At 49.6% G+C, this 23,775-nt stretch overlaps 2 protein-coding genes across 2 annotated transcripts; one reads left to right on the forward strand and one right to left on the reverse strand.

Annotated features, from left to right (window-relative positions):
- Nucleotides 1-306: 306 nt before the first annotated feature.
- On the reverse strand, nt 307-1,558 carry LOC144144263 (ATP-dependent (S)-NAD(P)H-hydrate dehydratase-like). Its single transcript, XM_077675631.1, has one exon. The coding sequence runs from the start codon at nt 1,359-1,361 to the stop codon at nt 423-425; it is 939 nt and encodes a 312-aa protein (XP_077531757.1). The 5' UTR covers nt 1,362-1,558; the 3' UTR covers nt 307-422.
- Nucleotides 1,559-1,855: 297 nt separating this feature from the next.
- On the forward strand, nt 1,856-21,080 carry LOC144144262 (rho GTPase-activating protein 20-like). Its single transcript, XM_077675630.1, has 4 exons — nt 1,856-2,177; nt 8,176-8,387; nt 8,537-8,696; nt 19,501-21,080. The coding sequence occupies exons 2-4, from the start codon at nt 8,193-8,195 to the stop codon at nt 20,250-20,252; spliced, it is 1,107 nt and encodes a 368-aa protein (XP_077531756.1). The 5' UTR covers nt 1,856-2,177; nt 8,176-8,192; the 3' UTR covers nt 20,253-21,080.
- Nucleotides 21,081-23,775: the final 2,695 nt, after the last annotated feature.

Genomic DNA, 23,775 nt, shown 5'->3' on the forward strand with positions numbered 1-23,775 from the left:
CAGTACATTTCCCGCATTGGCGGGCTTACCCTTACCTCACACACAACCACCCAGAAACCACCTGCACCTTGATTTAATAGCACTTGTGTGTCATGGAACCAAAGTGCCAATGAGAAATAAACAACTTGGACGAGTTGTGCAATCATTTTGGTGGTTTTATGTGCTGAAGATACACCTGGAATTTAGCTAAGGGCTTTGAATTATACCTTGTGGAGATCTTTAAGTTGTGCTGAAGTACTGGCACCTAAGTTTTATACAATTCCCCCAATAGTACTCGTGAACAATCAAGACCATCCACCAAACCGACAGTTTCGTCGCACATATATATTTATTTGGAAATAAACTGTACTCTGAAACGACCTTAAAATTTCCTTAAGACCCACCCACCAGCAACAACCCCAGACGACCACTTCTCAAGTCTCTCAGTCGACAGGGAACAACGACGAGAATGCCGTGCGCACCTCCGCCAGCAAGTCTGTCGTGAGCGTGCCACGGGCCATCTTCCGGAATGCCAGCCGGCTGCAACGGCGCGTCAACATGGCGGCCCCCAGAGCGGCCAGGGGAACCGGCGGGATCTGAGAGGCGACGTCTCCAGAAGGCCTGTCGGCAGAGCAACTCCAATGCAGCAAGGTGGCCGCCGCGCCACTCAGTACATCCCCCTGTCCGCCGCATCTCCTCGGGCTACCCTGCTCGCGACACAGCTGGACCGTGCTACCGTCAGAAATAACGTCTTCAGGTCCCTTGGCCAGAACAGTGACGTTGCCGAGGGCGCGGGCCAGCTGACCCACCGTATCAGCCCGGTCCGTCGACGTCCACTTGGAGCCCAGCACGGCGACGCTCAGCCTCTGCAACTCGGCAGCGTTCGGTGTAAGAAGAGCCCTAGTGTAGCCCCGGACCAACTCCGGGTTTTGAGCGACGAAGTAAAGAGCGTCTGCGTCGAAGACTAGCGGTAGCGAGAGCATCCGTGCTTTAGCTACCACGGGCTCCAGGACTGCGCGAGCGCTGTCAGCGCGGCCCAGTCCTGGACCGACGACGAGCGCGTGTAGTCGCGGTAACAGCTCGCAGACGCGCTTCACGGCGGCGTCGGGTCCACCGGTGTCGGGGAACGGCATCACCATGAGCTCGGGGCTGTACGACTTGATGGCGGGTGCGGCGCAAGCCGGGCACAGGACGTAGGCGAGGTCGGCGCCCGTGCGGAGAGCGGCCATGCCGGCGAAGAAGGGCGCACCGGTGAAGTCGGCTGAACCGCCCAGGATTCCGATGCGGCCGGACTGACCCTTGTGGTGCTTGCCGTCGAGCGGTGGGATGACGGCGCACACCATTCGTTGCTCGGGGCTCACGCTTTCGGGAACTGCTTCCATGGCGGTTATAGATCCGGTCAACACCTCTCACGGCATTTGTGGAGCAGCGGCGTCGGGCAAATCACGTGCTTGATCAGGGCGATCGGAGCACAGCACGACGGGTGCTAGCACGGTGTTCTATTTCCAGCGGAAACGCGCCGGTCACGGCTCGAACTCGGGTTTCCCGACGCGGGTTTTCTTTGCACACCGCGGCAACCGCCAGGCGATAATGTGGCGCTCCAGTCGCTAACCCTAGAACCAGTAACCATAAAATTTTGTTTGTGCACACACGCATACACAAATTTACGTACTATCTTTGTTGCCGGTACAGCTTTAAAAATGCACACAGTTACGCAACTCTTTCTCCTAATTAAATTGGGAGCAAAGCCGGTGGAACATGAAGGATGGTAAAAGCTTCCTTGGGTGGGCTCAAGTTCGGCAACGCCTGCCAGAAAACAGTTCCTTTTGGATATTTTTTTTCCCAAGCGTAGTGAATGGATCCAGAACAAAACTCACTACCTTCTGTACAATCAATTTTCAACCGCAGTGTTCCGCAAAATCCCGCCCCCGTCTTCTGCTCATCTTCCACGCTGGGCGGATCAACTGGCAACACAAAGTGTCACGTGACACGCCAATGGCTGCTCGCTTTGCTCGCTTCATATCGTTGTCAGCGTCAAAGTCGCGATAACGGTTTTCGCATTGTGAAATTCTCACGTCCGGCGCGGTGGCCGGACGGCTGCTGTAGCACGCGACGACTGCATGAGCGCAAAACTGTATTCGCCGATGCGCGCATTAGCCAAAATGCACAGGGACTGTCAACCCGGTTGAGGAAGGCAGGTGAGTTCGCCGTTAAAAAAACCACGCATGCAAGCTTTGTGCTCCCACAACAATCGCTGCTGAATTTATAAACATTGCTTCGGGGTGCTCATGATTAGACGAACGGAACAACTTCACTGGCTCCCGTATTGTTCCACAAACACTCGACGCACTGTCTTTTGCGTACGGATACAGCTGCGTCGGCCTATTTCCGTCACTCCAGTTTGGCAAGCTTGGTGCGTTTTAGAGTCACCTCGTATCTGTACGTTTCCGGGTTAGATAGCTTTGAAATGCGATATCAAAGGCGACTTCAGCGAGCACCGCTATCGGTCGGACTGCGCTGAAGTTGGGGGAACAACACAAGCCATGTGCGGATGCTTCCGCCGATGTGTTGACCTGCTTGGGATGAGCCCTCACGTATGTGCGGTTCGCGTTTAGTGATTTAATTGGAATTTAATTTGTGTTTCTGCCTGTCTGGGGTATTTGTTAATCTGTATAGTGGTTGAGGCTGGCGGTGTGGCGTTTTAAAGGAGCCCTTGTCAACGCTAGGTGTTCGTGACAGCCGTTCGTCACGGTCCAGTAAGTGTCAACTACGGAGGTTGTCTGATGTACAGAAATGCAGCTCACGCCAGCATAGCGATCGGTTTGAACTGTGGGGTGGCTGGAGCTAATAGTTAACAGCAGTGTAAGCGATCCAACGCCCCTTGTGTCACTTCTGACTGCGTTGACCCATTTCGGTCCGACAATTGCTTTGTGTAGCGCGTTGCGCTAGCTACCGAAGGCCGCCTTGCGACAAAGCGTTTGAATTGGTACTGCGGTAGACAATGTATGCGACGCAAACCCAATCTAAACCGATCAAACACTCAATCATTTGTTTGCGGAACAAAGAATGTTAGTTGTACGCATTGCAGCTGCAAAAGATTGGCACATCCTTGAAAAAAAAGGCAGGTGTGGGAAGAAATGAGTAAAAAACGACTGTATTGTAAAAAGCTGCCACTCAAACGCACCTTTTGATTAATTGTAACGAGCCTTTTTGTTCGTGAGCTTGGCATTTCCTGTATTAAGCTAGTGCTGAAGTTCAGAAATATTTTTTGTGCGCGGAATTTTTTGTTTAGGGAACAAAGCCTGGAAACGCTTGTCTCTGTTGACCTATTTTTACGTCTGCATGTTCCATATTGTTTTGTGCACTTTGTTAAATTGTTGAATGAAATCAGTGGTTTTAAGGAAGCCTGTCTCGTCAGGATGGCTCATACTAGAAGCATAAAAGAAGGGAATAAAGGCACTAACTAAAATGTTTTACTGAAATGAAGACGTTTAACCCTTTGCGACATGGTGTGTACCATTGTGCATGTGACTTTTGAGAGCATTTTTGTGAGTTACAATTGTCGTCGTCCCCACTTGAACCACTCGGACAGCATTCGCATTTCCCGCTTTAAGGTGGGAAATACAAATGCTGGCCGAGCGGTTCGAGTGGGGTTCAAGAAGACCTACTTGACACGCTGAATTCTCGGTGCGTCGAGTAGGTGCTCTTGGTGTTACCTTTTTTTTGTCTAGTTAAAACGTTTCTTAAAGCAAGACTGAAAGTGCTACAGATCACAATAATGTGTGTATGTTTTCTATTGTATCACTGGTTAAGAAACGGTGGTCACGTTTACGATAGCGTGTTTACGATTAGGACACGACATAATTTATTGACTGCTTATGAGATCGAGTTGTTCATGGTTTTTGAGTGAAATTTTGGTTATCAAAAGCATACACAGACAGTTACAGCTTTTTCTTATGGCTGCATATCCTAATGCGTGTCGCAAAGGGCTAAGCTCTGGCATTGGAGACGTTCTGTGTGGGAGCCAAAACGTTTTTGTTTTGCCAAATATTTTTGCCTGCAGTTTATTTCTTTTTATTACTGAATTCTTGAAGTATAATATGAAGAACTTCAGTAAAACACATTGTTTGGCAAGTTGGAACATTGCATTTAAAAAAATTAAGGGTGGAAAAAGAAAAAACAGTGATTAAGAGAAAGAGCACTCATCATGTCGCCCTCTTTTTTTGTTGATGAAGATTTTTCTGGTCTTATTTAAAAATTAAACACCGAGTAACCTTTCGATGTGGATGGGAAAACTACAGACAATTGAAATAAAAAGATGGTATCTAGCATTAATGCTTGAAACTGTGAAGTTCGAAGCAAACCATATATAGAACTTTCAGAACGTGGTATGCAAAGCTGCTACTCTTTTGAAAACATCTTGCTTGTTTAGAATCAACATTTTTCAGCAGGTGTTCATTCTTACGTGTAGTCCTTCAACAGTGTGGTTAGACAAATGCCTAACTTGCAGAGCTGTGGAAGGTTGCTTGCACTAATTTGCATTGATATTGGCATAAAAGAGTGCTCCAGAATGTTTGCTGTTGAACCGATAATGTTGGCCAGTCTTGAATTCCCGGAACTTACCGGAGATGAGGTAATGGCTTATGTTAAGTCACTTAGAGTACTCGAAAACATAACCCTGCCACTTAAGGTACTGACTAGGCTGGAAAAAAAATAGTTTATTCAATGGGTGCAGTCTGTACTTAACATAAGCAAAACTACCTGTTGTGTTTACTTTGCCCGAAAGTCAACAATGTGAATGTGTGCAAAGTGTGTCTCGGGAAAAGCATGCTTTTTTTGGTTTTGCTTTGACAATACATGCAAGTCCTGCAACGGGGCTACGTCTCCACACGTGAGCGAGAATTGAATAGCAGTTAAATTTTCGTTGAGCAAACACACAATGCTGCCCACTTCTTGACTTCCTACAAAAGCAGCCAGAAAAGCTTCAGTGCAAATGAGGCAGCATAACATCTAAATAGTGTGCAAGGGTAATCAAATCATTGCTTGATTTTTCAGCTTCGTGCAAACATATGCGGGACACTTGATAATGCATTATAATAAGAATTGTCCCTGAAGAAGAAAGTGTATGACAGCTGCAACCTACGGGGCAGAACCTTGGAGGCTCACTAGAAGGTTCAACTTTAATTGAGAACGACTCAGCGAGCAATGGAACGGAAGATGATAGGTGTAACATTAAGGGACAAGAAGAGAGCGGAGTGGGTCAGGGAACAAACATTTGTTGAGGACGTATTAGTAAAAATTAAGAGGAAGAAATAGGTGTGGAAGGCAAGATAACCGTCGGCCATGAAGGGCAACAGAGTGGATCCCTCAAGAAGGCTAGTGTGGCAGGGTGTGGCAGAAGATTAAATGGGCAGATGAGGTCAAGAAGTTTGCGTTGATAAATTGGTCGCAGTTAGCACAGGACTGCGGTAAATGGCGATCTATGGGAGAGGCCTGTGCCCTGCAGTGGGTGTAGACAGGCTGGTGATGATGATGATTATGAATAAGAATGGCAAAAAAGGGCATTTGTACTGAAGGGCAGCGAGGGCAAGTTTTCATTTTAACGCGAAGGTTGGGCATTAGGCAATGAGACGCTGTTTGCACGACGATTTCTGTGGTGGTGGTGCGTGCCTACATAATGAGTGTGCTGTGTCATAATGATGATAGTGCTCGTCACTGGGCACATCGTCTCTTTATGAGGATGGTGATGATGATGGTCTGGTTGCTGCTGCTTTGTAACAGGGGGACACTCCTGAGTGTATATAATCACCTGGGCATTCTAGCCCCAAGAGTTTTGTTTGTTGTCACCTTTTCTCGCTCTAATGAGGCGTCATTCCCATTCTTCCAGTTGACGCTTTGTAATGTCCACTGCTGATGATGATGTGCGTGATCGAAGTATAGCTGATGACTCCTTCCTGCTCATGCAGTTCATACTAATATATACTATACTTAGGTACAAGTTAACAACGGCAATAGCTCATGTAGTGTATCACTCCACCGAAGTGACAGACCCGGATGTCAATGCGCGTGCACTTTAAAGGGGCCATGCAGACAAAATACAAGTTTGTTTACACAAGATTTCGTGTTTTTAGTTGCCCCAGTGTTTGTCTGGCCGCAAATGATGCCGTATTCACAGAGAAATTAATCAATTTAGGTTAGAATTCTGGTTCTCCCGCCAAATCGTGTGTTTTCGGGACGTCAGCAATGAAGTCATAAGTGCGAGTTTTCAAACAAAATTCCAGTGTGTCATTCGGCTCTGCAACCTTGCTTGCCATCAGACCTCCCAGATAGCGTTACCATACGTATCCATGGACTGTTTTCTGCTGTTGCTTTGTTTTTGACCATATTTGCATCTGGCTTGTTTTTATTACCGTAGAAAGTAACCGTGTCGTGAAACATGGGGTATCCTCGACAAACAGGGTCACGTAAGACAGCGTCGCTTACGCCAATCGGCCAGTGTCGTGTAAGACAACTCCAAAGCGGTGGACTGCTGTGCAGCTAAAACAAGCATAGTGCGCCCAGTCCAACAGCAGTGCGCATAGGTACTTCTATGTTTACGTGTATTTTCGTAACTTTCATTGTTTACCGCACCATTCTTACTGCTGTAAAATGAATATGCATTACATTTAAGCGCAAATAGCTCCTCCGGCAAGCTTATAAGCCCTGCCTACTTTGCATTTGGTTTTGCCGGCTTCAGCCAATCGCACAGCAGGGCACATATGGCATCATAGGTTCTGTTGTGGGAAATGGGCTAGTGGGTCGCATGGCCATTCCCTGTTTTCCGCCTTATATAGCTTATTTGAGCGAAGTGTGCGTTAAAAAGTGGTGACAGTATGGTTCTAACGAGGCAATCTTTCGAATAAACCAGACTTTTGTTTTGTCTGTGTGGCCCCTTTTAAAATGAGATTGCGCCTAATGAAGGATATCGTCTTATTTTCACACCTAGTTTTTTGTTGTCGCTGGAGTAGTTTACATGCAGATAATGTGTGAGAAATCATGGAAACGACTTGTGTCATGTCCAAAAGACCCACAGTAGTGCTATCTTTACGATGCTCGGAGGAACACCAAACCTGCTACAGTGATGAAGCCAAGGGGCACCTTCTGTTATCATTGTTGAGTTGTCCCCGAGTATGGAGGGGAATCTGTATCGTTGCAAATGCGTGCTGTCCTGGGTGCCGTCATAGCAGCTTGCAACATTCCTTTCTTACTTGGCTTGGCTAGTCACACGGCTTCTTCTCACTCATGAAGCCAAAAACCAGCAAAACTGGGTAACCTTTCTTTCTTGTTAGTCTTGCGTGGCATTTATAAAAAAATCCACGAGAAGTAAATCTTCAGGAGCTCACCTTTTGATTGATAAAACAGCTTTAAATAATCTTTTGCAACAATATTGTGCTTTTTTACTGCCGCAGACAACTTTTCAGCCTGCTTTAAAGGCCAACTGCACTCAAATTTCAGCTCGACCAAATTTATTTTTAATGCGAAGTAACTTTACCCCCAAATCAGCTGGGACACAAGTGGTAGCCCCGTGAAACGCCTCGTTAATCAGTCAGAAGCGTTTAAAAAAGCTCCACCGCAGACCACACTGCACCTGCCGGCGGATTACGCAAACATCCATGACGCACCTGTGATGTTCCAGCTGACGGGGGCTTCTTCCTCTCGCCAGCCATGCAGCTGGAGAACCGGTCGAGCTCTGCGCGCACGCTTCACGCGTTTGCTGCCCCGTGCGCGCGTAGAGCTTGCGTGCAGGCTTTTCTCCCGAGCTGGTGATTGTCCGGCCGCTCACTGGACGGCTGCAACGTCACTACAATGGCCGCGCTCTCCTCGCTTTCGGTTTCAAAATCACCGACTTTTGCTGGCCGCTTGCCGCGTCCACGTGCGTATTTCAGCTGTGGTATTTTGCATGTTGCTTTCTTTTTACGCAGACTGTACGATAATAGGGTTTTTGTGAGGTCGAAATTTTGAGTGCAGTTGGCCTTTAAGATCCATTGCAACGAAAGTGGAACAGTACTAATGGCATTCTCGCTGAGGCGCGGCTCGCTTACGCACTAGCGTCAGATTTCCCCATGGTACACATCAGTATGAAACGCAATGTTTCTGCTCGCATGGAGTGGTTTCTTGTTGAAATGCCACAAAGAATGTGTCCGACCACGAGCGCAGGCTAGGTAGCCACCAGGATGTCGACGTGGGCGCGCCGGGTGCACCGGGGGGCCACAAGCCTTGGTCAGGCGGTGTCCTCGTGCGGGGGCGGCCAGGCGGGGCCCTCCTCCCGGCTGGAGCGGGTCAAGTTTGGGGTGCCCCTGGAGCAGCTCTGCAAAGACAGTGGCGACCTACCCGCACCCCTGCTCGTGCTCATGCTGCGCCTCAACAAGGTACCACTGCTCTGGTCTTGCCAGCACGCACGCTTCCTTCGCATGAAAGCACCCCTGTATTGCTCGTTTGAAACGTGGATCATACGTACGCCGACACTGACTCTCCCCCGGTGTCGCCCTTGCCCTACCCCGGTGTCGCCCCCGCTCAGGAGGCGCCCCGCAAGAAGGACGTTTTCCGGGCGCCGGGCCACCAGGGGAATGCGCGCAAGCTGGCGCACTTCCTGCACCAGGGCAGGCTGGTGAACCTGGACAACTTCTCCGTGCACACCATGGCCTCCGTCCTCAAGCGCTTCCTCCGGAAGCTGCCCGGTGCGTTGTGGTTTCCCTCAGTCCACTGTCTCGCATCTGTGCTGAAGAGTTCAGTTTTTCAAATTCTCGAATTTTAGGGGTGCTGCAGAAAACGGCCGATTTTGAGTGCTTCCACAAAACTATTTTTTAAATGCAGAGCATTTCAGTAACTCACGATGTCACCCGCGTTGACGTCCGTAGTCATAGTCCGCACCCCTCCCCCTACACTATATAAAAAAAATGCTATCCGGCGCCTGGTTTCGATCCCTTGACCCTGCGGGCGGAACGCAATGTACATGGTGCTCTACCCACTGCGCCACAAAGCCGACACAGAATGGGAGGCTACGAACGCGCCTTATATCCTTGACTCATTCAAATTACTGCTGACGAGCGCTCTCTCGTCAGCAGTTGCCACAAGTGCAACAACATTAACGTAACGCAAACTACTTAACGTCGTGCGCCCCCAGAAATGCTCTGCATTTGATCGTGCCCCTCGCGAGGGGGATGTTTCACTGCGTCGCCATGCGAACAGTTTGCCATTATAGTTTTTTTCATATAAAAAAATTGCTAAACTTGTGTTAGCCAACCTTCTGTGTCCTTGCACAAAAGCGAAATCTGTTACTCTTGAATCCTCTTCTGAGGCGCGCTTCTACGGAGGACCACGTTTTTCTCTCTTGAGCTAGTGGACACATTTAGCCTTGCTATGCACGAAATTGTCGCCTATACACGGTAACCACAGCAAAAGGGAAAGACCTGTTAGAAGACGCCGCCGAAGCGGGTTTCACGCTACTAACGAACCCAGCACAGCCATCAAGAATAGGGACGTCCACTGCCCGGGATACGAACCCGGATCTTGCCTTCGCGTTGCTACCCAGCGGTGGTACCGCGAGGTGGAGAAACACCGGGATCAACCTGGGCAGCGATCACTTTATAATCGAAATAGAGATCCCGCTGGCCCACACGAACGGGGACCAGAGCAGGGACAATTTAAAGAGGCACAGACTCGTAAACTGGGATGAGTTCAGAAAGTCCGAGCTGGGCGAAATAGCCGACATAGACGAATGGTCCGCGAGGTTAAAAGAAGCCACGAACAAAGCCACGAAAGAGGTGGAAGCTACCGGAGACATCGCAACGATGGACTCGAGGCTCGCACACCTCCTCGACGCCAGACGATCGCTTCAGCGGCGATGGCGAAGACAACGACACAACAGAAAGCTTCGTAAGAAGATAGCCGAGCTGGGCCGCGAGATCGAGCGGTACAGCAAGCAACTCTGCGCCCAACAGTGGTTCGCCCTATGTAACCAGGTCGACGGACAACTACACCGCAGCGGCCCCTGGAAGATCCTCAGACAACTGATGGACGAAACCAAGAGCCACGAGTTCCAACACACCCGAATGGCGCAAATCCTCCACACCACGGCGCGCCAGATGGGGGAAGAAGAGATGCACAAACGTCTCAACGACCGTTACCTACCAGAGACCAGCAGGGAAGACCACCGAGACTACGAGGGGCGGCCCAACTCCCACTTGGACAGAGATATCGAAGAGTGGGAGGTGAGGCTCGCAACGCAGAACCTCAACTGCCGTTCGGCCGCAGGGCCGGACAAGATCTCCAACAAGACGCTCCGCAACCTGAACGACTCGGCGATTGCGGCGCTAACAAAGTACTACAACGAGTGCTGGAGGAGCGGCACTCTACCGAAAGCGTGGAGAACGTCGAAGACGATCCTGCTACCCAAACCTAACAAGCCACCGGGAATAGAGGGCCTGCGCCCCATCTCGCTCACGTCCTGTGTGGGCAAGGTGCTGGAGCACGTACTCAACACCCGGTGGAACGACTACCTGGAGCGACACGGCATCTACCCGGACTCCATGCTCGGGTTCCGGGCACGCCTGGCGACCCAGGACGCCATGTTGCTGATCCAGAGGGAGATCCTCGACCCTCCGGGCGGGCTGCCCGGGAAGGACAACCGGGCAATCCTGGGCTTGGACCTGCAGGGCGCCTTCGACAACGTGAGGCACTCGGCGATCCTGGAGCAGGTCTCCCGCCTGGGCCTGGGGGCGAGGTCCTACAACTACGTTCGAGCCTTCCTGTCGGACCGCACGGCCCGGCTGGAAGTGGGAGGCAAGAAGCTGGAGGAGCGGAAGCTGGGCAGTGTCGGGACCCCGCAGGGTTCGGTCATCTCGCCACTTCTCTTCAACATCGTCATGATCGAGGTGGCGAGGCGCCTGGAGACGCTGAACCCGGGGGTCCGACACTGCCTATACGCCGACGACGTCACCATCTGGGTCACGGGCGGCAGCAACGGGGAGATCGAGTCGAATCTCCAAGCCGCGGTGGACGCCGTGGAGTCCGCGCTCTCGAGCACGGGCCTGCGGTGCTCGCCGCAAAAATCGCAGCTTCTCATCCTGCCGCCCCCGGGGAGGCACCGGAAGGCGGCAAGCCAGGAGGCCGCAAGGAGCATCGTGGTGCGGACGAGCGACGGTGCACCGATCCCGCACGTGCCCGGGCTGAGGATCCTGGGGATGTTCGTGGACGGGGTCCAGACGAACACCACGGCTCTGAAGAACATCGTGACAAAGATCGGGATCGCCACCCGCCTCGTGAAGCGGGTGTCGACAAGACACCGAGGCATGAACGAGAGGGGGCTCCTGCGTTTGCTGCAGGCCTTCGTCGTTAGCCAAGCAACATACGCGGGAGCCTTCCACCGCTGGACCAAGGCGGAAGAAGGCAAGATCGACGCCGCCATCAGAAAGGCCTACAAGAGTGCCCTGGGCCTACTACCCAGTACGAGAACGTCGGCCTTGCTGTCTCTGGGAGTACATAACACGCTCTCGGAGATCAGCGAGGCCCAACGAATATCGCAGCTGACCCGGCTGAACGGCACGACAACGGGCAGGAGAGTCCTCGACCGCGCGGGGCTCAAGCCACCGGGAGATCGAGCAAGCAGCGACGGGGTGCTAGAAGAGCAAGTCCCCCTGAGCGACGAGGCGGCGAGGGGCATCATTGTGTTCCCGCTGCCCAAGAACATGGACCCGGAGAGGGACCTGGACCGACGCAGGGCGAGGGCGGCAGCTCTGGCCAGGCAATACCAACACGACGGGGGCGCTGCGTACGTGGACGTAGCCAAGTACCCTGGAAGGAGAGACGCCTACGCGGTCGCAGTCGTCCAGGCATGCATCTACGGGGGATCTACTCAACGCAGGCACCGTGCGGGCCAGTACGCCCGGCCAAACAGAGGAGGCGGCGATAGGCCTGGCGATGGGGGTACCGGGCACCCGCACGGTGCTAAGTGACTCACAGACGGCGGTAAAGAATTTCGCCAGGAGCACGGTCTGGCGGGATGCCGAGCGGCTTGTGGGGCTCTCCAGGGCCTCGCGGGCTGCAGGGAGCACCCCCGCTAGCCCGACTACCGTTATCAAGTGGTTCCCCGCACACATGGGGGAGCTGCCGAGCGTCGACAACCACAACGAGGAGGCGGACGCGGCGGCCCGTGAACTCGTCAGATGCCGGGACGCCAGCACCAGCCTCTCCGCGGATGCAGGCGAAACCAACGCCGAGGAAGACCTCGAGCCCCTGACGGACTACGGAGAGATCCTGAAGCGATTCAGGGGCGAGAGGAGGGAATACCCGGCCCCGCACCACGAACTATCCCGTGCGGAGTCGGTGATGCTTCGTCAGATGCAAGTGGAATGCGTGCTAACCCCGGCGTTGGCGCGCCACATCTGCCCCGAGGTGTTCGCAGACCCAGTGTGTAGCGTCTGTGAAAGGGAACTAGCGACACTCGGCCACATCATGAAGTGCGGCGGTGAAGTGCGCGATGGGGACGGGCAGTCCCTGGATGCCACGTACCCCGAGCAAGTGGAACGCTGGTTGCGCTCCATAGACTCATCATCACAGAGATGGGCGATCCAGCGGCTCGAGGAGGCCCTGGCTAGGCAGAAGAGAAAGGGGACCAAGGACCCGGTTACCGGGTGCTGTGGGACCCCAGTACCGGACGCCCTGCCAGGAGCACACCCCGAGATCTAGGCCCAGTGCCCTAGGACTTTTAATAGACTAGGGCATTAGAAGGGAAGCCCCGAGCCCTGCGCGGCCGGTTGGCAACCCCACGCAGGATCTGTAAATAAAGTCTCTTCTCTCTCTCTATAGATTGCTCTTCCAAACACATTACAGCAGTTTTGTGAAATGTACAATTATTTGCAGTTTATTGGCCAGAAAATCAGAAAAAAAAAAATGCACAAATAAAGTATACACACAACGTATATAGGTGTGTATGGACCCTAAAAATTATTTCAGGAATACTAAGATATACAAATTTTTCCTACGTTCCTTGGCTATGATTCAATATGTAAATCAATGCTGTGGACCAAATTTCGGATCTTTGTGAGCCCGTCAACCTCGTGGAATTGATGGCTGTTCCACTCTGCAAAGCCTCTTGAGGCTAAGTTCGTCTCTCTAAAATATGCCTCCAAGCATGCTTTTCTGTGTTCTCACACAAAATCCTTATCAGTTCAGTGGTACAAAACAAGAAAAAAAAAACAGCGCTCTTGAAAAGCATCGTGCATCGCTCCAAAGCGCTAATCTGGCACGAGCGCCAGGCTATTTTGAAGATGATAACGTGATATGGCCTGGTGCACTTGGCAAAATATCCCCGCCGTATGCTGTCCTGACCATGCACATCAAAGTAAAACCGCAGTCGTCAGACAGGCGGCAGGTTTTGTTTATAAATACAGCACGAAGTCAAAAGCAAGCCTACCCGGCAGCACATGTTGAAATCTGAGGCCATTGAATGGGAGTGTCTTCATCAGAACTAAAATCTAATGAATCCACATTGTTGGTGGAGTCATCACTGCTGCTGGGGTAACAAAAATCAGCAGCAGCAGCTGCCGAAGTCCTCCCTGCCACAGCCGTCCGCCTTTGCAAAGCGCGCCATGAAGCGGACGCCATTTTCACAGAACTCGCTGCTTGCAGGTTCAAATTTCATTCTCGGCGCTTTCTCTGCAGATGAAATGTCAACAAAACATAATAAAATCGGAAAAAGAGTTGGCAATAAATACGCCAGACGGTGTTAGTTTGTCCGCAAGGTGCCGTTTTTAGCTTTCGCAGGATGTTTGCCATCATCGGATTTCTGTGTCCGATGCCCTATGGCACCGTAAGGAAAGAGTTAAATAGGTTCAGCTACACCTGTGATATGGGGCGTGCCATAGTGGAGGCTACTTTGGATTAAATTCAACCACCTGGGACCCGAAATCTCAATACATGGGTGTGTCCACTTTCCGTCTTCATCTGACAAGTGGCTACCACAGCCGGGATTGAACCCACGTCCTTGGGATCAACACCTCAGCAGCACAACACCTTAGCCACTGAGCCGCCGCGATGGGTTAGTTTAACTTACCTGGCGTCTGGGTGTCGTCAGGCACAGCGCAAGCAATCAAGACAGGGGCGAGAGATAAAAGGGCGAACAAAGTGTTGACCTGTAACTGATTTTATTTTCTCTGGGAACGCACCATGTAAACGAAACCAAAGGAGGAAAAACAAATTTATCAGCGCTTCCACTCTGTGAAGAAGAATGAGCAGTGAAGCTGTGGTGTGTTTTACTTCAGTTGACGCATCTATGCACGAAACACAACGTTTGGTATTTGCGGTTGAGCATACGTCCTACTTCAGTAGCAGTATAAAACTTGGGAGGTTTTACTCTGGGAAACAAATGTGGGGCTGTTGGATTCGCTCTTATGTATTGACAGCAGACAGGAATTCCACAATAATAATTTTGTTGTGAACTACATGTACATTAAACTCGCCATACTGTTAGAGTCGTCTTAGCGGCCAATTTCCGTGCGATTTTTATATCTGCATTAGATTGTGAGCTACAGAGAAGATGGAGATGAAAATTTTTTCATGTCAACGCGATGCATAGACGGACGGACATCGACTACCGCCGCAGGGTAGATATGTACTGGGTGCGCGAGGTATTTTAGACACCAGCACACTCATCATATATATTTGGGCGTACAGCTTCTTATTCGTCGACCTTTTACGCTTCATACTGTGCAGTTTGTTCAGAGATGTAAGTGTACAAGGTGAAGCAGGAAGTGGAACGCCATGCAGACCTCGTCGCCCTCGCCGCGCACCACAGCGACTTGGAAATTGCTACCTTTCTGAAAGGAGTGAAGTGTTTCGTTTACAAAGTGCGGACGGAGGTGGTGTGTTGTGGCGGTGACGTGGCATCTGTAGCGAAATGGGAAAAGCACAGTCAGCGGTCTGACATCATCAGAATCCCCTTAACTCTTTCGGGACCGCTCCATAGGCCATCGATCACATATGATCGATGGTTTCGCGAGCCTGCAGAATACAAATTTTCGCTCGATGGAACACCTAGCGACATCTAAAAGATAGTTTGAAAACTGGAGTTTTCTCTTTTGTGAAGTTTCTTTTTTTATCACCAGGCGGCAACGCATCAGATATTTTATTCTGACGGGCAGTGGTTTCGAATGTAAACAAACATGGCGTCATACTCGCGCGAGCGCGATAAGAAATCCGCCTCGTCTCGTCTGGCATATCTTCGCCTTCTACTGTGGATTTTAACGATGAGAGTGGCAGTGAAGAGTCGGAATGCGGCTTTAGAGATCGGATTTCAGCTCGAGTGAGGATTCGGGTGTCGATCAGCCTGGAACATCAAATCGCGCTCAAAGGTGGGTGTTGGTTTCAGTTTCAATTGGCTCTGGAGTAGGTATGTGCACTCGAAATATGTTCTGGCTGGTTTATATTTGTTCGCTAGGGTGTTAACTACCTATGGTGGTGATCTCCTGCCACCAGCGCAGAAACGGATCAAGTTTTCGCCGAGACGAGAGCCCGGCGTGTACCTGGGCAACGACGTAGCCATGGCCCTAGTGCCAAAGAGATAACACACAAATCAAAAAACCAGTTACAGCTAGCCGCATCAAACTTTCGCGATGAAGAAACAAAGCATTGTGTTAGATTTTGTATATCCTGAAATAATTTTATTCTTTTTTAATATTTTTATATTTACGCTTTTTTCTATCTTTTTCTGTAGTTTTTTTACGAAGTTCTTACTTTAAGATTTTTTCATGGTTCTATCGTCAGTGTTGAAGTAAAACTTGGTATTGTATGTGAAAGAACATATAATTAGCTGCATTTTGGTATATGCAGAGGCAGGATGGTGCCTTTGCTTTATGTAATAAAAAATTTGTACCGAGACCTCCCTTTTTCATCACTTTTTCCGGCGGTCCCGAAAGAGTTAATTTCTCCGGCGGTGGTGTTATCCGTTGTCCGCAATGAGGGTGACGGCATGCTGGCACACTTTTTCGCCGGGCTCTGCGTTAATGCTGCCGGTTACGTGGATGTGCTTGCTACCGTTGTAAAGCTATTGGCGGTGAGATGTTTGAGTGGCGCCCCCTGGCTCTGACATCAGCTTAGGGACTCGAGCCGTTGACGTCTGCTGCACTCGCGCCGCTGTCGTCCGACTGTGAGGGGCAGCAGTGCCTGTGCTAGAATTCGCTGCTGCAGTGCAGCAGCGGTAATTCAGTAATTCAGTATTTGCAGTAATTCAGGTATTTTGCCTGCCTCTGACACTCTGAATAATTTCAAGCTGTATCCCCCACAAGTTTGCAACACACGAGGAGAGAGAGACCAACTTCCCTCAGGGCATCGGTCAGATAATTGCGTGTAACTCATCCTTTCTAGCTTATTTGCGAGATTCAGTGCTCAGAGCTTTTCGATAAGTATTCAAAATGCGAAGGCTTCTATACAGTATTTTTGGAATGCTCTTTAAAGGAGCCATGAAGACAAAATACAAGTTGGGTTTATTAGAAAGACTGCTTAGTCCTGATAACAGTGATACCAATATCATCGCAATCTTCGAAACAATAACGGAGATATTGAAGAAAACGTGTGAAGCGACTGTCGCGACTCCCTAGCCAAATTCCAGCAACTTTTTTATGATGTCACGGAACATTGTTTGTGCGATTGGCGACCGCCTAACTGACCTGTCGCGACGACACATGACTGGACGTCTGTAATGGGGCCTCTAGTTCCATTTGACCGCATCACTTGAATGCTAACGTGCAGTTAATGCACTGAAAATTATGTTTTATTGTTGGCCCGTATGACGTCATCCTTGCTCATAACACGTCACTGTGGCGCAAAATGTGGTGGTTTTTAGTATAGCAAGAATCAGAACCGATATATGTCCAAGCAGCTCTTTATTGCTTTCCAACCCCTTCAGGCTGGACAGAGGTCTATGACATTCCCTTGCGGCTTTCAGCTAGCTCCTGAACACTGATAATTTGTTTGCTGCTTGCATCGTCGAGAAGTACTATGAACGGGTCAGTGTTGCCCAGCGCTATACAAGAATAACAACCCTTGACCTGCGCTTTGTTGTTTTTGGGCAACGTTATCCTTTATCTGAGAAGTGCTGATAAAATTTGCAGCAGAGTTGATCTCAACACGAACCCATTAACCCACTGCGGTGGCTCAGTGGCTAAGGCGTTATGCTGCTGAACCCAAGGACGGGGGTTTGATTCCTGGCCACTGCGGCCACTTTTCTGATGGAGGGGAAAAGCGAAAATGCCCATGTGTTTGCGATTTCGGCGCACGTTAAAGATCCCCAGGTGGTCAGAATTAATCCGGAGCCCTCCACTACGGTGCGCCTCATCGCCAGTGTCGCATCAGCGCATTAAACCTCATAATCAATGATCTCACTACCAACGTCATGGTTGTAACCGCATTAGTGATGTGGTTAGGCGTAGTGGCCGTCTGGTTGCTTTTCATTGCTGCCGTCTTTTGACACACTTTACGTTCCTTTCGATTAAACTCGCATATGGTTGGGTACTTTCACATCTTGTCGACGTGCTCTCCAGCAGGATTCATTGTGCAGGTAATCCAAGAAACAATGGAGAAATTCGGTTTGCAATGCAGCACGACACAAAAGCAACAAACAGGCTCTGCATTAGGCAATGGTGCACACATTACAGCATTCTGTGATGGCACACGATTCAGACAGTATGTAGGGGCCCATAAGCATGCTTTTGTGTATTTTTCTTTGGCGAGCAAGCCTGTTGTAGTGTGCATGTAAGAGGGCATGGCCAAACCTACCCATTTGAGGAGTTACTGCAGACGACGGACAGTGCTGCTGGCTTGGAATACACAAATTAAAATGACACTGCCTTCTGCGGATTTTTGTGATTTTCTTACGTTGCCGCGAGTAAGTTCGATGCATTTTTAGGTGGCATCTGGTTACAATTTTCACTCGAGTTTTTTGACTGAAAAACTGGATGTCCAAAGAATAGTTCAACTGAAAACAAAAAAGTGAATATTTTCGAGAAAATGTTCACCTCTACGTCTTCTCTGGCGTGCGAGTCCTTCGTTCCCCTTTAAGGTTTAACGTCACCATAATATATGGATGTTTCCAAACTATGTGTGAATTTGCCGATGACATGCCGAGGTTGAATGTGTATAAAGTGATGGACGAAAAACTGCGCGTGTTAAGCCCAGTCACTTGGCACGTCATTGGCAAATACCGTATTTGCACGATTCTAACACGCCCACCATTGTAGCGCAGGTTAATTTAGTTGCAGAAATTCAAAAATATAATTTGCCCCCGATTTTACCCGGAAGATGCGTAAAAACATGACACTACGTTAAGCCACTTACAGGTGCCGTCTAAAGTAAATGGAACAAGGTTTTCTGAATAGTATCACCGAATATTTGTCTTACTAGATTTATGACAGCCATTGCTGGTTTACAGTAACCTTTTTCTATTAGGGAGGGCTTCTTTAAATGCTCACCAATGCAGCCAGGCAGTTTCTGGTAGAAGAAATTCCTGTAAATTTACGAGAACGTGTTCCAGTTACTTTTGACGGCCCTTTACCTGGTAGATGACATCTTATTTTCGAAGACATTTTAGTTACACCAAAATTTACTCATCTGATGTTGGCGGATTGTTCTGGATTGGATTCACAAAAAAAGTGAATACTTTCGAGAAAATGTTCACCTCTACCTCTGTCTTCTCTGGCGTGCGAGTCCTTCGTTCCCCTTTAAGGTTTAACGTCACCATAATATATGGATGTTTCCAAACTATGTGTGAATTTTCCGATGACATGCCGAGGTTGAATGTGTATAAAGTGATGGACGAAAAACTGCGCGTGTTAAGCCCAGTCACCTGGCACGTCATTGGCAAATACCGTATTTGCACGATTCTAACACGCCCACCATTGTAGCGCAGGTTAAATCAAAAATATAATTTGCCCCCGATTTTACCCGGAAGATGCGTAAAAACATGACACTACGTTAAGCCACTTACAGGTGCCGTCTAAAGTAAATGGAACAAGGTTTTCTGAATAGTATCACCGAATATTTGTCTTACTAGATTTATGACAGCCATTGCTGGTTTACAGGAACCTTTTTCTATTAGGGAGGGCTTCTTTAAATGCCCACCAACGCAGCCAGGCAGTTTCTGGTAGAAGAAATTCCTGTAAATTTACGAGAACGTGTTCCAGTTACTTTTGACGGCCCCTGTACCTCGTAGATGACTTCTTATTTTCGAAGACATTTTAGTTACACCAAGATTTACTCATCTGATGTTGGCGGATTGTTCTGGATTGGATTGAGTTGGATTTCACTGTGAGGCCGACTTTGCTTTTGAGTCCAATTGTAACGCGCACACAAATTTTAGACCCACATTTAGCAAAATAAGGTGCACGTTAGAATCGTGCAAATACGGTACACCCCAACGGGCTCCAGTTCACTACACTACACATGCTCTCAGAGCAAAAAAAAAACCGTGGATTTGGTGGTTGCGCGCAGGCGGAGTGTTTGGCCCGGAGCTGGAAGGCGAGCTCCTCACAGTCCTGGACCAGCCGGGTGGCCTGGAAGAGCGGCGCGAGCGGGTCCAGCAGCTCCTGGAGCGGCTTCCGCTGGCCGCGCAGCGGCTGCTTGTACTGCTCTTTGGCACGTTCCGCCTCGTCGCTTCGGACCTTGGCCGCACGGGCATGACGGCCGAGGCGCTCGGCGTCAGTGTGGCGCCGTCCTTCTTCCGCTCGTGCACGGGCAAGGTCGCGCGCATGGAGGACGTGGCGCGCTTCCGCGCCGCCAGCCGCGCCACCCGCTTCCTCATCGACAACTTCGGCGTGAGCAACCTGTTCGGAAGGCACAACTACGAGTACTACGCGCGCCTCACGGGGCGCGTGCTCCGGGTTGAGGAGGACTGGATCTTCGCCTTTCGCTATCCACCGGACTCGCTCGTCCCGCGAAAGACGTCGCTCGAGGCGGAGCGCTCGTGGCTCCAAGCTGAAGCCCAGCGCTGGGGACTCCACCAGTCAGCGCCGGCGCTGGCGGAGCTTCGCGCCGACGACGACGGCGACAGCTCCGCGGCGGCCTGCCCGCTAGAGCGCCAGCAAGCGCAGAGGCTGCGGACGCGCTCGGAGTGGTTCCTTGGCGACAAGGAGAACGGTCCGCCGCCACACCACCACCCCGCGGCAGTCGTCTCGGAGCAGGACTGCACCGAACTGGACGTCCGCACGTTCCACGTGACCCTGACATACCAGCCGCGCATCTGACGACGCGAGTCGGCGCGGCGGCGCCGCGCGGAAGACCCGGAGGACTCTGACCGCGCGGCCGGCGGTCACCTTGCTCAAGCGAGCACGTCTTTCTAGCAGACTTTTTTTTTTCGATGACTGTTAAAGCTGGTCGAGCGTTGCCAGTGGTGTTAATTACTCAAAAACATTGTTGGGTCGACGTCGACGTTTTGGCAAGCGGACTTTGCCACCAGGGTGCGTTGGCGTCGGCCAGAAACTTCTTTGTTCGTTGTCGTTTTCAGGTTGTTCCGGAGAGCCTCGTTTTCGCTCTCTCTCTTTTCTCGTCGTGTTGTGAGCCACAATGGCGAGTGTCACATGTTGTTGGCCGGAAGGCCGTCGAGGTACCAACGCGCTTTTCTCCTCCAATTTTATATATTCCCGTGCCGAAGAAGTCACAGCCCCATTCATGCCGTTCTACCTTGTACCAAAGTCGGCGTTCGATGTGTGGTGTTCCTAAGTACCTCCTCTGCGGAGGGAAAGCAAGACTCTGCCGCATTCGCGGAACATTGTTGTACATTAATTTATTTCTTTCCCCCCAATGTTGTTCATTTTTTCCACCGTCGATGTTCATCTATCGTGCGGAGCCTCTGGCACCCTCACCGTAGTAGAGAGTCTGTTTTACGAGTCCCGTTTCTTACTTCTTTTTTTTTTGCCCTTTGTACTTGTGAGCACTTAGTTTGCACTGCGAGCATGAGACTCGGCCCTTCTTTATTTTTTTTTGGAGGCATTTCCAGAAGGGATGCAAGGCCTTCCCTTTTTTTTGCATCCCAAATAAATTTTTTTATACAAAAGTGTTGTTGGTTGGAATTTATTGCCCACTACCGTAATTGCACGATTATAACACACACCCTTTTTTGCCAAAATGAGCCGTCATATTTGTGCGCGCGTTAGAATCTGGCTCGAAGACAAAATCGGATTCAAAGAGGCCAGCAGCATTGACATGAACACGAACTCCTCCCAAAATCCAATTGGAAATGTGTGCGGTAGAATCAGCGTGAAGTAATTTTTTTCAAATTTTCCTACGTTAACCCACCCGCGGGTTACAATTGAGGGCGCGCTAGAATCGTGCAAATACGGTATGTGTCCTATGTGTGGGAGTTGATGCAGCGCTGGTAATATTTTAAATATCGCACTGCCCCGCAAATAAAATTATCACAATTCACCTTCTGTAGAGTACGTGCAGCCTATAGTTAGGCACTCAGTGTTGGCAGCAAAAGGCAGAGCTATCAAAATACAAATTCATACTAAGGTGTAGTTTGGCTGAAGTTCACAGTTCACTGGGGCGTGACTTAAAACAAGACTTCAGGACAAAATGTATAGCGCAGTGCCGACTACGGTTACTTTTAGTAGAACCTTGTGGTTTAACTGTGACACACTTGCACGCAGTCATTGAGCACATATGCATATACAAGAGGTGCCTTGTGTCTATTCAAAGTGGTGTCATGAAAGGCTATGTGCAAAGCAGACTTGCTACTTCGAATGAAGCACCTGTTGAGTTGTAGTTGCCAGTTTTAAAGTTTTGGCGGCTCACAGGTTTAGGTCTTGGAGGTGTGTAGAAACGCACGTGAGTTGATACCAAGACAGCCCAGTGTTATTCTATCACATATTTTGCCATGAAACCTCTGACTGAAGTATTGCTGAAACTGCATGTTTTGATGGCAGCCTTCCAGCATGTTCCAGCACACACTATAAAGAAAGCAAAGTTTACAGTGCGGGCAGAAAAGACTGGATAAATTGGGAGGTGACTCGAGTTTGTCGTGCATTTACCTTGCAGTTGTGAGATCCTAGTGATGGGCCATTCTTCTTTCCAGGAATGACACGGAGTCTCGGAAAAGCAAAAACTTCATTGATTTATCTCCAGAAAAGGAGCAACACCTAGTTGATGGTTTGAGGTTTGTTTCTTGGTGAAGGAACCTTATGTTTTTTGTACTCTGAAGTGATGGCGATGGAGCAGGAGACCAGTAGGCAATGGTGGCGGGATAAGATGGCAAAAACTGTACTTGCAATGATGTACAAAGGGTTATTAACAAAGTCGGCGACAGAACATTGCTGTCTAGTGATCAACCTCTACACAGTTGTGCTCTAGATTACAATGTTGCACCTGCATTGCACAGAGGCTCGCTGATTGGTTGGAATAACTGCAGCCTAATACCGCTGATTGGGATAAACCAATGGCGGGGTAAAACACTGTCCCAACCCTCGCAATAAGTTTATTTCCTCTCCCTGATGCAGTGGTCTAAACACGGATAAGGAAGAATGCCACGCGGGCATATTTTCCCAACCCACAGGGGGTGCAGGCATTGTCGTGACCTCAAGTGTCATTTGCTCTCCCCATGACGGAATCTGGCACTGAATCGTCCGCTAGACAGTGGGCCTATATAATGAAATGCTTGTGGGGGCTTGAAGCATAACCCACTGCAGTTATTGTGGCGCGAGCTTGCAGCCGAACGTCTACGGGAAGGCAACTTATCAACAGCAACCCTTTGTTGCTCCCTCCCCCCCCTAGATGTGCACTCCTGAGACGTAGTAGAGAGGAACCTTTTTTATTCATTTTGGTTTAAAGGAGCCATGAAGAGAAAATACAACTTCGTGTGATTTGCAAGAACTAGGATTCAGTATCTCACTCAGCTCCATTACAGCTACAAAAGATGTTTTTTTAACGAAAAAAAAAAAAAAAACGCAAGAAGTATTTAAAAACTTTCAAATTTCGCGCCACAGTGACGTCTTATGGAGAAGAGTGACGTCGTATGGGTCAGCACTAAAAACATAATTTTCAGTGCGTTAACAGCACGTTAGCAGTCAAGTGATGCGGTGAAATGGAACTAGATGCCCCATTACAGTGGTCCAGTCATGTGTCTTCGCGACTGGTCAGTTAGGCGGCCGGCAATCGCACAAACAAGTTTCCGTGACGTCATAGAAAAGTTGCGGGAAATTGGCTAGGGGGTCGCGACTGCTTCACACGTTTTCTTTAATCTCTCCGTTATTTGTTCGAAGATTGCGATGACAATGGTATCATTGTTATCGGGACTAAGCAGTCTTTCTAATAAACCCAACTTGTGTTTTGTCTTCAAGGCTCCTTTAATGCTCCGAAGCTACACTTGGGCTATGAGGTGTGCCATAGTGGAGGACTCCTCCGGAATAATCCCGACCTCCTGGGGATCTTGAACGTGCGCCAAAATATCTACACGGGTGTTTTCGCTTTTTGCCTAGCAGCCTGTCTTGTATCTTGGTTTGTAATTTGAAGGGGCATTGAGGAAAATTTGTCGCAATTCAGACTCTATTTCTGACCGCTTTGTGTAGTGCAACTCCACCTAGTGGAAGTCTAAATCGGTAATCTATTTGCGAAGCTCCAAAGATGGAAAAAACATGAGACGCCCTTTATGGCTATGTCACAAAATACTCCAGTAACGTCAGTCAAGCTAGTCTCTGAGAGTTCCCTGCTCTCAAAGCGTCCAAAATTTTCATCTGAAGTAATCTTACTATTCAAATGAACACTGTTGAGGCA

Source organism: Haemaphysalis longicornis, unplaced genomic scaffold (genome assembly GCF_048455015.1).
Source record: "Haemaphysalis longicornis isolate Haplotype H1 unplaced genomic scaffold, Haemaphysalis longicornis Haplotype H1 scaffold_67, whole genome shotgun sequence".
NCBI classification, from domain to species: domain Eukaryota; kingdom Metazoa; phylum Arthropoda; class Arachnida; order Ixodida; family Ixodidae; genus Haemaphysalis; species Haemaphysalis longicornis.

What these genes read in the sequence shown, in the direction of transcription:
- LOC144144263 (XM_077675631.1), bottom strand. Translation starts at nt 1,361, where the DNA reads ATGGAAGCAGTTCCCGAAAGCGTGAGCCCCGAGCAACGAATGGTGTGC.
- LOC144144262 (XM_077675630.1), top strand. Translation starts at nt 8,193, where the DNA reads ATGTCGACGTGGGCGCGCCGGGTGCACCGGGGGGCCACAAGCCTTGGT. An exon ending in TCATGCTGCGCCTCAACAAG is followed by an intron (nt 8,388 to 8,536) that starts GTACCACTGCTC and finishes GCCCCCGCTCAG; the next exon opens with GAGGCGCCCCGCAAGAAGGA. An exon ending in CTTCCTCCGGAAGCTGCCCG is followed by an intron (nt 8,697 to 19,500) that starts GTGCGTTGTGGT and finishes GGTTGCGCGCAG; the next exon opens with GCGGAGTGTTTGGCCCGGAG.